Here is a 17,606-nt window from a genome sequence, read left to right as displayed (position 1 = left end):
GCTAAAGGAACTTCTCTAGGCAAGAAACACAAGAGAAGGAAAAGACCTACAATAACAAACCCAGAACAATTAAGAAAATGGGAATAGGAACATACATATCGATAATTACCTTAAATGTAAATGGACTAAATGCTCCCACCAAAAGACACAGATTGGCTGAATGGATACAAAAACAAGATGCATATATTTGCTGTCTACAAGAGACCCACTTCAGACCTAGAGACACATACAGACTGAAAGTAAGGGGATGGAAAAAGATATTTCATGCAAATGGAAACCAAAACAAAGCTGGAGTAGCAATTCTCATATCAGACAAAATAGACTTTAAAATAAAGACTATTAGAAGAGACAAAGAAGGACACTACATAATGATCAAGGGATCGATCCAAGAAGAAGATATAACAATTGTAAATATTTATGCACCCAACATAGGAGCACCTCAATAAATAAGGCAAATACTAACAGCCATAAAAGGGGAAATCGACAGTAACACATTCATAGTAGGGGATTTTAACACCCCACTTTCACCAATGGACATATCATCCAAAATGAAAATAAATAAGGAAATACAAGCTTTAAATGATACATTAAACAAGATGGACTTAATTGATATTTATAGGACATTCCATCCCAAAACAACAGAATACACATTTTTCTCAAGTGCTCATGGAACATTCTCCAGGATAGATCATATCTTGGGTCACAAATCAAGCCTTGGTAAATTTAAGAAAATTGAAATTGTACCAAGTAACTTTTCCGACCACAACGCTATGAGACTAGATATCAATTACAGGAAAAGATCTGTAAAAAATACAAACACATGGAAGCTAAACAATACACTAACTAATAACGAGGTGATCACTGAAGAAATTAAAGAGGAAATAAAAAAATACCTAGAAACAAATGACAATGGAGACACGATGACCCAAAACCTATGGGATGCAGCAAAAGCAGTCCTAAGAGGGAAGTTTATAGCAATACAATCCGACCTTAAGAAACAGGAAACATCTCGAATAAACAACCTACACTTGCACCTAAAGCAATTAGAGAAAGAAGGACAAAAAAACCCCAGAGTTAGCAGAAGGAAAGAAATCATAAAGATCAGATCACAAATAAATGAAAAAGAAATGAAGGAAATGATAGCAAAGATCAATAAAACTAAAAGCTGGTTCTTTGAGAAGATAAACAAAATTGATAAACCATTAGCCAGACTCATCAAGAAAAAATGGGAGAAGACTCAAATCAATAGAATTAGAAATGAAAAAGGACAAGTAACAACTGACAATGCAGAAATACAAAAGATCATGAGAGATTACTACAAGCAACTCTATGGCAATAAAATGGACAACCTGGAAGAAATGGACAAATTCTTAGAAATGCACAACCTGCCAAGACTGAATCAGGAAGAAATAGAAAATATGAACAGACCAATCACAAGCACTGAAATTGAAACTGTGATTAAAAATCTTCCAACAAACAAAAGCCCAGGACCAGAGGGCTTCACAGGCAAATTCTATCAAACATTTAGAGAAGAGCTAACACCTATCCTTCTCAAACTCTTCCAAAATATAGCAGAGGGAGGAACACTCCCAAACTCATTCTACGAGGCCACCATCACCCTGATACCAAAACCAGACAAGGATGTCACAAAGAAAGAAAACTACAGGCCAATACCACTGATGAACATAGATGCAAAAATCCTCAACAAAACACTAGCAAACGGAATCCAACAGCACATTAAACGGATCATACACCATGATCAAGTGGGGTTTATTCCAGGAATGCAAGGATTCTTCAATATACGCAAATCAATCAACGTGATACACCATATTAACAAATTGAAGGAGAAAAACCACATGATCATCTCAATAGATGCAGAGAAAGCTTTTGACAAAATTCAACACCCATTTATGATAAAAACTCTGCAGAAAGTAGGCATAGAGGGAACTTTCCTTAACATAATAAAGGCCATATATGACAAACCCACAGCCAGCATCGTCCTCAATGGTGAAAAACTGAAAGCATTTTCACTAAGATAAGGAACAAGACAAGGTTGCCCACTCTCACCACTCTTATTCAACATAGTTTTGGAAGTTTTAGCCACAGCAATCAGAGAAGAAAAGAAAATAAAAGGAATCCAAATCGGAAAAGAAGAAGTAAAGCTGTCACTGTTTGCAGATGACATGATACTATACATACAGAATCCTAAAGATGCTACCAGAAAACTACTAGAGCTAATCAATGAATTTGGTAAACTAGCAGGGTACAAAATTAATGCACAGAAATCTCTGGTATTCCTATACACTAATGATGAAAACTCTGAAAGTGAAATCAAGAAAACACTCCCATTTACCATTGCAACAAAAAGAATAAAATACCTAGGAATAAACCTACCTAAGGAGACAAAAGACCTGTATGCAGAAAATTATAAGACACTGATGAAAGAAATTAAAGATGATACAAATAGATGGAGAGATATACCATGTTCTTGGACTGGAAGAATCAACATTGTGAAAATAACTCTACTACCCAAAGCAATCTACAGATTCAATGCAATCACTATCAAACTACCACTGGCATTTTTCACAGAACTAGAACAAAAAATTTCACAATTTGTATGGAAACACAAAAGACCCCGAATAGCCAAAGCAATCCTGAGAACAAAAAACGGAGCTGGAGGAATCAGGCTCCCTGTCTTCAGACTATACTACAAAGCTACATTAATCAACACAGTATGGTACTGGCACAAAAACAGAAAGATAGATCAATGGAACAGGATAGAAAGCCCAGAGATAAACCCACGCACATATGGTCACAGGAGGCAGGAATGTACAGTGGAGAAAGGACAGCCTCTTCAATAAGTGGTGCTGGGAAAACTGGGCAGGTATATGTAAAAGTACGAGATTAGATCACTCCCTAACACCATACACAAAAATAAGCTCAAAATGGATTAAAGACCTAAATGTAAGGCCAGAAACTATCAAACTCTTAGAGGAAAACACAGGCAGGACACTCTGTGACATAAATCACAGCAAGATCCTTTGTGACCCTCCTCCTAGAGAAATGGAAATAAAAACAAAAATAAACAAGTGGGATCTAATGAAACTTAAAAGCTTTTGCACAGCAAAGGAAACCATAAACAAGACGAAAAGACAACCCTCAGAATGGGAGAAAATATTTGCAAATGAAGCAACTGACAAAGGATTAATCTCCAAAATTTACAAGCAGCTCATGCAGCTTAATAACATAAAAACAAACAACCCAATCAAAAATGGGCAGAAGACCTAAACACACATTTCTCCAAAGAAGATATACAGATTGCCAACAAACACATGAAAGAATGCTCAACATCACTAATCATTAGAGAAATGCAAATCAAAAGTACAATGAGATATCTCACACCAGTCAGAATGGCCATCATCAAAAAATCTAGAAACAATAAATGCTGGAGAGGGTGTGTAGAAAAGGGAACACTCTTGCACTGCTCGTGGGAATGTAAATTGGTACAGCCACTATGGTGAACAGTATGGAGGTTCCTTAAAAAACTAAAAATAGAACTACCATATGACCCAGCAATCCCACTACTGGGCATATACCCTGAGAAAACCATAATTCAAAAAGAGTCATGTACCAAAATGTTCATTGCAGTTCTATTTACAATAGCCTGGAGATGGAAACAACCTAAGTGTCTATCAACAGATGAATGGATAAAGAAGATGTGGCACATATATACAATGGAATATTGCTCAGACATAAAAAGATCGAAATTGAGTTATTTGTAATGAGGTGGATAGACCTAGAGTCTGTCATACAGAGTGAAGTAAGTCAGAAAGAGAGAGACAAATACCGTATGCTAACACATATATATGGAATTTAAGAAAAAAAAACTGTCATGAAGAACCTAGGGGTAAGACAGGAATAAAGAGTGTGTCCTGCTAGACCTACTAGAGAATGGACTTCAGGATATGGGGAGGGGAAGGGGTAAGGTGTGACAAAGCGAGAGAGAGGCATGGACATATATACACTACCAAACGTAAGGTAGATAGCTAGTGGGAAGCAGCCACATAGCACAGGGAGATCAGCTCGGTGCTTTGCGACTGCCTGAGGGGGGTGGGATAGGGAGGGTGGGAGGGAGGGAGACACAAGAGGGAAGAGATATGGGAACATATGTATATGTATAACTGATTCACTTTGTTATAAAGCAGAAACTAACACACCATTGTAAAGCAATTATACCCCAATAAAGATGTTAAAAAAAAAGATGATAAATACATTTTTCAGTTTCCTTGCCAGGTCAGCTCCAATGTATATTCTCTCATCTCAGGGATGGCATAATCGCCTGCCTCTGCCCTTTCGTTATATATCCTCATCAGTTGTATGGTGCGGTGGCTCCCTCCTGCACTCACAACTACTTGGGACTCACAGCTTGTGCCGTTCTGGTTGTCACTGGATGTCCTCACACAGAAGAGTAGAAGAGAGGGCTCTGTGAGAGCTGGCATGCTTAGAGGAGGTTTGAGGGAGTCCTGGTTACTTTAATTAGCTTTCAAGGATGGATGGGATTTAGATTGCGAGGGAGGAAGAGGAAAGACCTCTGGACAAAGGCATGGAAGGGAGGGTACCAGGCAGGATGCAGGACGGTCCCAGAAAAGAGTGGTACCGCATGAGGGTATGAAGACAGGAAGAGGATTCTGATGTCACCCCGGGCCAAGCTGGGGAAAGACTGAGCAGTACCTGCCCCTCGTGAGGGGGGACCCCCATCCTGGCACAGTTGGTAGTTGCCAGACCTTCAACTTTTCAAAGACAGTCAGAAATCTGGATTCTTCTGTGAAAGTTACTAGTTCTTAAGTGTTACTAAATAATTGTTAAAGTTTCAAAATACATTATTACCCAAGTAAGCTGGATTTGAGGATGGGAAAAAAGGGCACCATCAAAGAGGACACAAGTCTGAGTATCTTGGGAAACAAAAGCTAATTACATCTAGCTCTTTTTGTGTGTATTCTCCCACACAATCCTTACAACAAGTGGGCTATGGGAAAGGCTCTTTTATTATCATAGAGGTAGGTTTTGCCTGCCCACCATTAACTTCTCCTTCTCTTGGTTCCAGCACCCATTTTCCCTTGAGAACCCACCAACCCTCAAGCAATGAGCTATGGATGGGGCAGATCCTACCCCTCCACTGTAGAGAGCAGCCCGTGTGCTGGGGCTGAACAACTGGAGGGCAGGGACTGGTTCATGGATGCTCACATGGCTCAAGCCAGGCAACGAGAGGCTACAGAGAAAGAAGCCCCCTCCTGCACCTGGAGGTTTTCAGCTGGTAGGATGTAAGCCTAGAGCTGTCCATGATCACTTTGCAACAATGCTGGGAGAGAAGCAATAATGTAGAGAGAGGAGGTTACAGAAGAAGAAGACAAGAGATGCCTGATGACCTTGCTTGAAACACATTAGCCCCCCGGTGTTTCTGTTAAGTGTTCTAATAAAATCTCTTTTTATATACAAGTTAGTCTGAGTTGAGTTTCTGTTACTTGCAACCAACAGTCCTGGCCAAGTTCTGGGGGACAAGATGAGAACTGACTGATATAACACTTGAACCAGTTTCCCCTGTCTCCCCATAACACTGTATTCCCTCCTCATGGTTTGGCAAAAGAGAGAAATGAAGCAGGAGCAAGATGATGGGTTTGGCTTGTCACATAGTGACTTTGAGTAGGTAAGAAGAACCTACTATTTGTTTAAGCCTCTGTTAGTTAAATTTTCTACATGCAGCTAAAATTTACCGTAACAGATTTGCCATATTTGTATTATTTGGTGTCTGCCCCAACCCTGTATCTTGATACAGACCTGCCCAAATGCCAGGAAAGGGTCACTGAAGGCACTAGGCAGGTTTTCCACAGCATTTGCCCATATCTCTAGGCTGCTTCCCCTCCCCCCAGTTTCTGCCCAGTTTGTAAGTCCTGGCTTCAGCTCCCTACTTTGACTGTTGGTACTTCCTAAGCATCACAGAGCTATGCTCTGCTGGATCTTCCTGCAGGTTTCTTCACCACCTATGACCACCTTGACTTTCAACAACACCCAACTCCCACACAGATGGAAATTTGGGCCACTTGGGTCTTGGCTCTATAACGCTCTTTTCTTTGTGAAGACTGAGAAAGCACTTCAGAAATAAGGCACACAGAGTCGACTGAGTCTATGAGTGAGAACAGTAGCTCTAGGAGGTATTAACCACTCAAAAACAAGAGTTATCAGATTAGCCCGGTACAGATAGCTCTCTTCCAATGAGTCCTATTCCTCCACTAGATTGTGAAGCCCTTGAGGGCAGTGACCATGTGTACAGTGACCATCACATCTATACAGTTCTAGGAATATGGTAAGTTGGTGATCAACAGACATATTCTCCAAAGATTGTGTCCCAGAAATAGCTCAGTAAATGCTCAAAGCAGAAAAAGGTTTACCTCATGAGGAAGTGTGGTTATAAACCAGTGTGTTTACTGAATTCTTCAGCTCTTTGACTTCGGTTTGGTACTTCCTTATATTTTCTATCTCTCTGTTGAAGTTCTCATTGTATTCATTGATTCTTCTGAGTTCAGCGAGCATATTTATGACCATTACTCTGAACCCTTTATCAGGTAATTTACTTATCTCCATTTCACTGAGGTTTCTTCCTGAGGTTTTATCTTGTTCTTTCATTGGGAACATATTCCTCTGTTGCTTTACTTTGCTTGGTTCTCTGCGTTGGTTTCTATGCATCAGATGAAACAGCCAGCTCTCCCCGTCTTGAAGGGCTGGCCTTGTGCAGGAGACAAAGCTTATCATTCAACCTTGCCCCAGCTCTTGCTTGTCTCTCAAACCTCTGCTTATCCAAGCAGCCCTTTTTATTTTTAATAACTCCCAGTAGGTAAGGGTGTGCCAAGACCAGTCAGTGTCACAAAGGGGAGGATCTCAGTCAGCACCTAGATCTGGATTGATTGGAAGCCAGACCCTCAGGCAGCAGCTTTCAAAAAATACAAATTTATACAGTCTTGTGGGACCACAGGCACAAGCCCTGCTGGCCTCCAGAACCAGAAGGAGATCAAGGGGGTAATAACTCCTGGGTGGCAGCCACAATGAACAGGGCACCAGAGGTAAAAACTGGGGTACCAGACACATAGGAGAGCTCCTCTCCAAGAGACGCTGAAGCTCTGAAGTACGGCAGAGGGAGAGCTTGAAGATAGTGCCCACCCTCCGAGGTCTCAGGCAAGGTTTACAGTCAGCCCTTAGATGTGTATTTAATGAGAAGCCTGCCCCTTTCACATCAAGACTGAGCTCCGGGGTCTCCTGCCTCTTGCTATGCCCTGGGAGTGGTAGATATTTAAGAACACTTTCTCCAGGGACTTCCCTGGCGGTCCAGTGGTTAGGACTTTGCCTTCCATTGCAGGGGGTGTGGTGGGTTCGATCCCTGGTTGGGGAACTAAGATTCCCACATGCCTTGCGGCCAAAAAACCAGAACATAAGACAGAAGCAGGGCTTCCCTGGTGACGCAGTGGTTGAGAGTCCGCCTGCCGATGCAGGGGACACGGGTTTGTGCCCCGGTCCGGAAAGATCCCACATGCCGCGGAGCGGCTGTACCCGTGAGCCATGGCCGCTGAGCCTGCGCATCCGGAGCCTGTGCTCCGCAACGGAAGAGGCCACAACAGTGAGAGGCCCGCGTACAGCAAAAAAAAAAAAAAAAAAAAAAAAAAACCAAACAGAAGCAATATTGTAACAAATTCAATAAAGGCTGTAAAAATGGTCCACATTAAAAAAGTCTTTAAAAAAAAAAAAAGAACACTTTCTCCGTTGGTTATAGTCCATATCCTACCCCTCCAATGTCGAGAGTAGCCTGTGTGCTGGGGCTGCCCAGCTTTAAAATTAGCAAATGAATTTCTTTCACATAAAGTCTGGGCACTTTTTAAAGGGCTGCGTCTGTGCTGAGCCCTGGAGTGGGTGAATCTGCATGCGGGCCCTTTAAGAGATGCTCCTTAGTTCACCACAGACTCTAGGATCTCAGGGGCACAAGCCCTATTGGTCTTCAAAGCCAAACGTTTTGGGGGCTCATCTTCAGGTTCCAGTCATGAAAGTTGGGGTGCTCAATGTGGGGTATAATTCTTTTGCTCCTCAGAGAGAAGCTCCGGGTTTTCAGTTCCCTCCCCAATGTGGGTCTTCACACCGGGGATGGGGCACATGGAGAGCTTGTGTCTCGGCCTTTCCTACCCACTTTGATGTGGTTTTCTTCTTGTTTGCCCAATGTGAAGGGGTCACTCCACCAGTTTTTCAGGGTGTTTTTGTTTTGTTTTGTTTTTTTCAGAGGGAATTGTTCCACAGGTAGCTGTAGATTCAGTGTGTCTGTGGGAAGAAATGGTTCAGGATCTTTTTATGTTGCCATCTTGAACCGGAACCTCCCAGAAAATAAATGTGTTTACAGTGATATAGATTCTTGCTCAGTTTCACTTCTCAATAGCTGTGGCCTTGGGAAAAATACTAAAATGTAGTGGCCTACATTTTGCTTATGCACAAAATGGGAACAACAATAACTTCTTTGTAATTCTTGCAAGGAGTCAAGGATACGGTGTTTAAGTCACTTAGCCCCAAACTTGACAAATAGAGGTCCTAGATAAATCATTATAATTACTTAAGAAAATCAAACACTTTCAAATATTTTTAAGTAATACGTGCAAATCATATACATTGATATGATATGTTGGATTCCTGAGGATCTTTACTGGCAATATTTTATTAGCCCAATTTGATGTAAAAATATGTTTAGAAAAGGTACAACTGCATGGAAAAGACACACTGGACTGAATGTTTTTCTTGGATTTTCTCGTTGAAAGCTCACTACAATCCTTTAAGACATGGTTACCATTCTCATTTTACAGAGGAGTGAAACTAAGGCCCAGAGAGGTAAGCAGTGCTCCCAAGGTCACACTGCAGGTAAGGAACAGAGCTGGTATTTGAACCTCGGGTGATCTAACTCCAAAGTCTGTGTTCTCAACCACTCTTCTCTCATATCTTCATTTAATTAAACTTTTGACTAAAGTTGATAGGCATTACTCTCAAACAAATGTAATTAAACAAGCTTTTTTTTTTTTTCGCAGTACGCGGGCCTCTCACCGCTGCAGCCTCTCCCGTTGCGGAGCACAGGCTCCGGACGCGCAGGCTCAGCGGCCATGGCTCACGGGCCCAGCCGCTCTGCAGCATGTGGGATCTTCCCGGACCGGGGCACGAACCCGTGTCCCCTGCATCAGCAGGCGGACTCCCAACCACCGCGCCACCAGGGAAGCCCTAAACAAGCTTTTATTGAGAAATATCTTCGACATTATTTTGGGAATTGTCCTCCTTCTCAAGAGTGTATCTGTCTTTGTCTCTCTCTCTCTCCCCCTTCTCAATCTAAATGTTATTTCATCACTAAATAAAATATATTAATAAAAAATACAGAGAGGAATTGAACATATTTAACGAGCAGACTTTTAAAAGATGATTCATATTCAATAGATCTCTATGTTGTTCCATCACAAAATAAATATATTGTTAAAACATAAAGAGGGGATTGCAAACAATTAATGAACAATTTTTAAATGATGGCTTGTATTCAGAAGATGAGTTCTAGATCTCACTGCAACATGCAAGGAATGACCCCAACGTAAAGGGCAGAGATCTGAAGGGATTTAGAGGGTCCGTTTCCTTCCTTGGCAGTCAGGCCTCCCTGCTAAAACCTGCACTCCTTTGCTGTGTACAGTCATTCCCAGACCCTCTGGCAGTCTTGGCCCTTAAGAGTACTTTTGTCTTCAGTCTTAGGGTTGCGCTGAGAGCCCTTGTCGTGGTGCTTTCACTATTACTTTTGCTTTCACTAAATTTTCCAACTTAAGAAGGTTGCCTTTGATTGATCTTCAGAAAACTTGCCTTTCACCTCCCCAAAGTGACTTTTTATTAATAGCTGTGCAATCCTGATTGCTTTCACCCTTTTGATGCAGTTCTTTCATCCTCCAAATCTAAAACTCAAAATTACCTCTTAACAGTGGCATTCATGAACCAGGGAATGCGCTCTTCCTGACAATTCCTCTAAGTTCCACCCCTCGACACACATGTTCTTTCCCCACAGGCCTCTAATTCCTTCCACGGATACTTTGCACTGCCACATACAGGTTTAGGCTTTCTTACCAGATTATTTCCTTTTTATGTTGTCCTGAGTGTGAGGGAACAATTGAGCCCCTTTCCTGCCCCATCCAACCCCAACCCGGGTTCCCACGACTGCAGGTACACTGTGGAGGTAGCCCACATCTGGGAACAGTTCTCACCTTGCCTTATCTTTTACGTTCAGAGATTGGCCTGCCAAGGTACATCCCACCTCAGGGCTTGCAGGGGCTGGACTGTCCAGAAAACCTTCACTGGAACCTACTGCTCTCTCCTCATTAGGGAGGGGACTGGAGAGTTTCCAGGAAAGCAGATGTTAGGGTACAGTAACTCCTGCTTCTCCCTAACCCCCTTCTACTGGGGAAAGGTAGACGTCCAGCTGGATCCCACCCAGAGAAGACAGAAGACCCTAAGAGAAATCCTGTGGAGTTCGACAGTGACTCTGGAACATGGGACGAGACCCATCTTTCCTAGCCAATGCTCTCCAGGTCTAAAGGTCCCTTGGGAAGTAGGAATGGGGGGTATGCCAAGATCCTCCCTGTTGAGGATGCCAAGGTCAGCCTGGGGGAGACAGCCAGCAAGGCAAGGGACACAACGAGGGGTGCAGCTCAGGGGAGACCCAGTGACCTTTTCCACAGGGTCCCAACCCTTAGAGCTATTTCTAAGGAAGGAACTGCCTGGGGGTGCAAGTGCTCACCGTCGGAGGGAAACCTGGGGCAGCCTTGGTGTTTAGCACTCAGAGGGTGTGAGAGGTGACAGCAGAAGGGGTGGAGAAGAGAAAGAAAGGGAGACGATGGGGAGAGTGGAGAGAGGAGAGGGGGAGAGGGAAGGGAGGGGAGTCGGCTGCACAGCTGTAGGGAAGGTCTAATGTGTGTGGAGGGGAGATGTTCAAACTGTCGTGAGAGTTAAGAATTTAATAACCAGATTAGACAAGAGTCACTGAACTGGACTAAATTCTCCGATGGGACTCAAATTCCATTATTGGGCAAGATTAAGTCTTCTCTCCCTCATCCCTCTCCAGTGAGTGGAAATGGGGTTCGGAGTTATTACAAGAGATAAAACCATTCTGTTTGCACCTCACTGAGCTGAGACGCCTCCATTACACCAGCTACACATAAAATTCCCAGACTCTCTGAGGTGCTGGACTTCAGGCACAGAGATTTTTCTTCTTTGCTGGTTCCGCCTCCTGGCACCTGCCCCTCTGTCTCTACAGACTGGAGAAGACAGAAAACTAAAAAAGACCAGGGAGGTTTCTTAACTTCATTTCAGCATTCAAATTAATCACTCTAATTTTTCACACAACCAACTTTCCTTTCCAGTGCTTTTTCAGTTAAGAGAATGTTATCTTAATGAGAACATTTCTAAGGAGAAGGCAACGTATGTTTGGAAACTAACATCTTGTGAAGTGAGGCTGACACACTGCTCACATAAAACGATTTGGTAGCCTGATTCGTTATTCATTTAGTAAGTGTGACACACAGCTACCCAGCAGGGGACCCAACTTGTTCAGAAGCCACGTTTGAACTTTACCTTGAGAGACAACCCTATCTTCGCTCACAGGCAAGCACTTTACTGATAACCAATGTTAACGTAGATTTACAGGGGTGTGTATTAATATTCACTTTTATCCAGCAGGATATTGCATATCTGTGTCATTTCCGTCTCAATTCCTAAATCTAGAAATGGCTTACTTCTTCAAAGTTGTACACCTCAAGGCTCTTGTCTTCAAGGTGACTTCTTTTCTAAAAGATTCCTCTTTGGGCTTTTTGTAAATGATCAGTGATCCTGGCCAAGGTCAGATATGTTTAAATTCTCCAGAAACATGCTTCTCAGAGTGTTAAGCTCTGTGTGTGTGTGTGTGTGTGTGTGTGTGTTTGTGTGTGTAAAAGACATGGTCTGAGGTAGAAATAACCAAGTTGTTCCAAGATGGAATAAACCAAGTTACCAAGAAGAAAAGCGGTGGAAAATGCTGGTGGAAGCTGAAGAATGTTACTCTGCCTGAAAGGGAAAAACCAAGAAATGAGGAAGTGATGCCAGTCAAATAATTCCCTACATTATCCAGTGGATGGTGCTGGGTGCCCAAAACAGCTTTGTTGCTACTTACAACAGGGAAGAAATAATATGTAACATATAAATGTGAATTCAATGTGTAATTCTTATACCCCCAAATTCCAGAATAGTTCAGAGATTAATAAAGCAAGTACTGTAAAACAAAAACTTTAATGTAAACTTTGAAATAACTTACATTTTCACCTTTGATTCCAAGAGCTGTAGATCGAGGTGATACTTTTCAATATTATTCTCCACATCCATGGCCAGTTGGTGACTACAAACAGAAATAATGCCTCAATATAGCTGAATCCATGAAGTTATCATTTATATCAATAAAGCTGCCAATTTAGATTTAATTGAAAAAGCAAATATACATGCAATTTTGTTCATTTTATTAATAGAGTCCTAAAAGTTCCTATTGATGGATGGTGGATAAATAACCATACCATAGAAAGAAATTGTTGTTTTGCCTTTTAACATTGCTTTTCTTTTGATTTCTACCATTTAGCCCAACATTCATATCTAAGGCATGTAAATCATTTACTTTAAGCAAAGAGGGAAGCAGAATATTAGACCATTTCAGGGGAATAAAAACCGTAAGTAGAGTGTTACAAATCCCATTGTATTGTCCAACTAGTAAGTTGTAGAGAGAACCTCATTCATTCCCAATGGTGTCACTACCATTGAACCTTTCCTCCTTTCATTCTGGAAGTGTTTTCAGAGCTCCCACTATGAGCAAAGCATCAGTCTGCCCTGGAAAAAGACGGAGGACTGTGAATGTATGGTCACTGCTCCTATGAGCCTGTAAGACAATCACTGGGTGCTACAATGGTCAAGGAAGACTTCATGGTGACTATGGCAGTTGTGCTCGGTTTTGAAGAATGGACAGAAATTAGTAAGTTGAGATATAAAAGGTAATACACATGAAGAAGATATTAAAACAAAAGAGTAGAATCCAAAGAAAACAAAAACACTAATTTGAAAAGATACATGCACCCCAATGTTCATAGCAGCATTATTTACCATAGTCAAGATATGGAAGCAACCTAAGCGTCCACCAACAGATGAATGGATAAAGCAGTTGTGGTATATATATATATATATATATATTATATATATATATATATACATACACACACACACACACACACACACACACACACACACAATAGAATATTACTCAGCCATAAAAAAGAATGAAATTTTGTCCTTTGCAACAACATGGATGGACCTTGATGGTATTATGCCTAGTGAAATAAGCCAGACAGAAAAAGACAAATACTGTATGTTATCACCTATGAGTGGAATCTAAAACCTAAACCAAATGAATGAATATATCAAAACAGAAACAGACTCACAGATATAGAGAACAAACTAGTGGTTACCAGTGGGAAGAGGGAAGGAGAGGGGGGCAAGATAGGGGTAGAGGATTAAGGGGTACACACTACTGTGTATAAAGTAAATAAGCTACAAGAATATATTGTACAGCACAAGGAATATAGCCAATATTTTACAGTAACTTTAAATGAAATATAATCTATAAAAGTTTTAAATCACTATGTTGCACACCTGAAACTAATATAATATTGTAAATCAACTATACATCAATGTAAAAAAAAAACTTAAGTCATTGATACCAGAAATGCAACCTAGGCAGGCCCAGGCAGGACTAAACCCCACTGAGGTCCTATTCTGAAGATGCAAGAAAAGGGAGAGGAGTGTAGGAAGCTATTTACTGGGTCTGCCCACTCAGGATAAGGGGACCTTGGATACAACTATCGGTTGGGTCCAGTTAAATCTGGTCTCTTTCTGCACCACCTAAAGGGTTTTGTTCACCTGTGACTTTATTGAGACAGCAAAATGATTCACTGAAAGTGACTATACCCACATTATTGGGGTCTCTGATGGCAATTTGTATCCATGACCATGAGCCTCAAACTAAACCAGTGACTGTATTCTTTTACTGCAATGATGGTTGGAAGTGCCATTGTTAAATGATTATAAAAGTGACCTATGTTCTTCAGAAAAAAAAAGAGTGGAGGTGAAATGTTCAGGTTATTTGGGGACAATAAAGAGAAATTTTGTGGAAGAGGAAGATACAAGGAGGAGCATAAAAGGAAATGGGTTTGTACAAGCAGAAAAGTCATAGTCATTGGCCACACAATGTGTACAAAACACTGTCGTGACATTTTACTTATATTAGCTCATTTAATTCTCACAGTAGCCTTTATCAATCAAGAATTATTTTCCCCAGTGTAGAGCTGAGAAATCTGAAGCTCAAAGAGGTTATGTTCAACTCAGCAGAAACCGCATTAAAACTCAAGTCTCACCACTACAAAGTACCGCTTGGAGGATTTAATATCAGTCTTTTATTAAATTTCTGCTGACTGTGGTTTTCATAGATAAAGTGTTTGACAACCCAATCCAATACACATGAATGTGGTAAGGGTGTGTGTGTGTGTGTTTAAAACTGAAACAAAAGTTTCAAGAAATATTATTTCTCCAACTACATGTAAGGCACTCTGATATTATTTAAATATATTTCAGATTTTTTAAAAGGCCAGGGGTGACCCATCAAATTGGTTTAACAAACAATCAGTGGATTGTGATCTACAGTTTGAAAAACGTTGCTGCAGGGAAACAAAGCATGTGAAGCAGGAAAATGTGATGAATGGGATGTTTTAGAATGGTTTGTGGTGGGTGTGAGCAAGGAGAGTGAAGGAAATTATTTAGGTGGGTATTCAAATTAGCCAGGTAATGAAGACCAGGATTATAATTATAGTAAATAAAAGAAAAAGATAAGAAAAAATTGTGCTAGAGACATCATTAAGATAATGAATGTATCCTCTCTTGAGAAAGGAATAAGCGATGGGGAAAACATGGTAGATCAGATATATTCACACATGGCCACTAGGTGGTGCCATCAGCCCAAGACAGCTTTGTGGTTGCCTAGGTGGGATGCTGAGGGGCAAGGAAAAAAACACTCTTGCCTGGTCTGTGCTGTTGGTATTCAGGTTTACCATTATTAATTTAACCTTATTCACTCATTTACAGATATATTAAAGGTCTCCTCTATGCCAGGAATGATGCAAAACATGGGGGACACAATGATGAAAACACTAGACATGTTTCCTGTTCTGATGTTCCTACAATCTAGGAGAAGATGTATATTGAATGAGTAACTAAAAATGTGATGGATGTTATTAAAGGGGAAACACGGAGAGACCTAATCCAGTGTCAGTAGGCCGGAAAGTCTCATTTTTATAATTCTATGGTCTTGTGGGAACAACAGCCTTATAAAAAGGATATTTTAAAATACTGTTAAGTTAAACTCCTTACAAACAAACTAGCAAATTGGGCAACAGAGGTATATGTGAGGTGCTGTGGGGCCTGTTGATATATGCAGCAACCAAAGACAAGGCTCGAGTCTTCACAAAAAGAAATTTTTAAAATAGTATTAGCAATTTTATTACTGTGGGGTTATAATTCATACATCCTCAACAAGCTACATACTACAAATACCAGTAGGTTTAAATTAGATAGCTTTAGCTCATTCTGTCAATAATTGCTTGTGGGTCATAAAGCAATTATACATCAGAAGAATGTGTGATTTACAATCATGCATTTCCTACTCTGGTACCCGGCCTGATTCAACATTTACAAAAAATATTGATAGCAGTCAGCCTAAGGTCTTACTTAAGTTAATAAATGATTCTCAAAAACAATTAATTAATGGTCTTAGTAATTGCTCTTCTCTGTTTATGGGCACATGCCAAGCTTCACTGAGAGAGAGAGAGACAGACAGACAGACAGAGACAAATGCATCCAGTTGGCCCTGCAGATGGTGTCAGGTAGAATGGAGTTGCAGCTCCCCCTCCCTTCCCACCAACTGTCTACCACAAAACCCTGTTGAGCATTCAGAATAAATGTAACATTCCAAGGGGGGAATAACCGATCAACTGCTATGACACCACTATCACTTAACTTATGGTCACTTCAAGTAGCTGAGATGATTCACATTAACGCCTAAGTCAGCTACAGCTATAATCAAATGCCTAACCAGCTCACTCAGAGTACACCGATTTTTCAATCAGATTTGACAGCTTTTAAGGACACAGCCCTGCCCTGAAGCAGACCAGGAAAATCTTCAGAATTCCAGGCAAATGGGTAGAATTCTTAGGACTGGTAGCCACAGTTAGGACAAGCATGAAAGGGAAGCTTGCCCCAGAGGCCTGGGTGTTTTGAGGGAAGACTCTGAATCCCATCCCTGGAATTCCTCAATCATGACTGGGAAAATTAAGCATACAAAGCAGACTGGCCATTTCCAGAAGCTTTCAGCTTTCTCAGGCTTCTAGAGAATGAGAGGGAAAGAACCAAGGAAGGGGGAGGGGACCATTAATCTTCACATATCTTCCTGAGAGCATAGAGCTGGGAAAGATAACATGTTGGTGTTAGCGAGGGGTTTAATATAGAGTTGTGGTCAATCAGCAGGGAAAAAACTTCTGGAGTTCTCACATTAAAATCGATAATGAAAAAACAGCATAACCAAATTTAATAAATAAATGAGCTGAGCTGAACATCACAGAGAAAGTGTGTCCTCAGAGAATTAAGCTCAAAGAGGTTACTGAATAACTAAAAAAATATCTAAAATGCATGTAAACCACTGGCTCTCAACCCCAGATCCTCATTACAATCACACAAAGGAAGCTTTTAAGAAATTCTGATTCTAGGATCTCACCCCCAGAGATTCATATTTGATTTGTCTGGGGTGGGGCTTATGCATTTTTATTAAACTTCCTGGTGATTCAAGGTGTAGCCAGAATGAAGAACCACTGATCTAACATCATTACAACACTAATCTCCACAGAAGAAAAATCTTCTTCCTAGTTTCAGCCAAAAAATCTTCAGTTATTATTGTTTACAAATAACTAGTGATGGTGGTGATGAGGGGGCAGGATAATCAAACAATTTTATTATTTATTCATATTAATGAATATGAATACCCTGGCATAACAAGAGTAAATTAAATCCATAGATAAGCCAGAAACTTCATTTGATCAAATGAACGGTTCTTCAAGTAGTAACATGGCCAATTCTTAGAATCATGGAGATGGGATGAACCTGAGAGGCCTTCTGGTTCAAACAGCCCCCAAGAGAAGGAGCCAGTATTGAAGGCACCATTCTATTGATACAGAGCAGGACCCTGTGGGGCTCCTGGGCACAAAAGCCTTTCTGGGTCCCCCATTTCTTGATTACAGGAAATAGGCTTCATTCAGCCTCCAAGACCTTCCCCAAGTTCCAACCAGCAGGTTCCAACAGTTGCTAATTAGGGAAGGGAGGGGATGCGGAGACTAAGGAGCAAGAGTCAAGAAATGATAGTGCAGCCCTAGGGCAGGGTCCTCGTTCCCCAT

The 17,606-nt window shown here is 41.1% G+C and overlaps 1 protein-coding gene across 1 annotated transcript in view; it reads right to left on the bottom strand.

The window, feature by feature from the left end:
• Nucleotides 1-17,606, bottom strand: part of IQCJ (IQ motif containing J) — a 39,702-nt gene that overhangs the window by 10,409 nt on the left and 11,687 nt on the right. Inside the window, exon 3 of the mRNA XM_032629386.1 lies at nt 12,389-12,469. Within this exon, the coding sequence (XP_032485277.1) occupies nt 12,389-12,469 (81 nt within the window). The remainder of the gene's footprint in view (nt 1-12,388; nt 12,470-17,606) is intronic.

This window comes from Phocoena sinus, chromosome 4, assembly GCF_008692025.1.
Source record: "Phocoena sinus isolate mPhoSin1 chromosome 4, mPhoSin1.pri, whole genome shotgun sequence".
Taxonomy (NCBI): domain Eukaryota; kingdom Metazoa; phylum Chordata; class Mammalia; order Artiodactyla; family Phocoenidae; genus Phocoena; species Phocoena sinus.
Note: the sequence above shows the minus strand (reverse complement) of the source record. Positions and strands in the feature narration are given on the sequence as shown.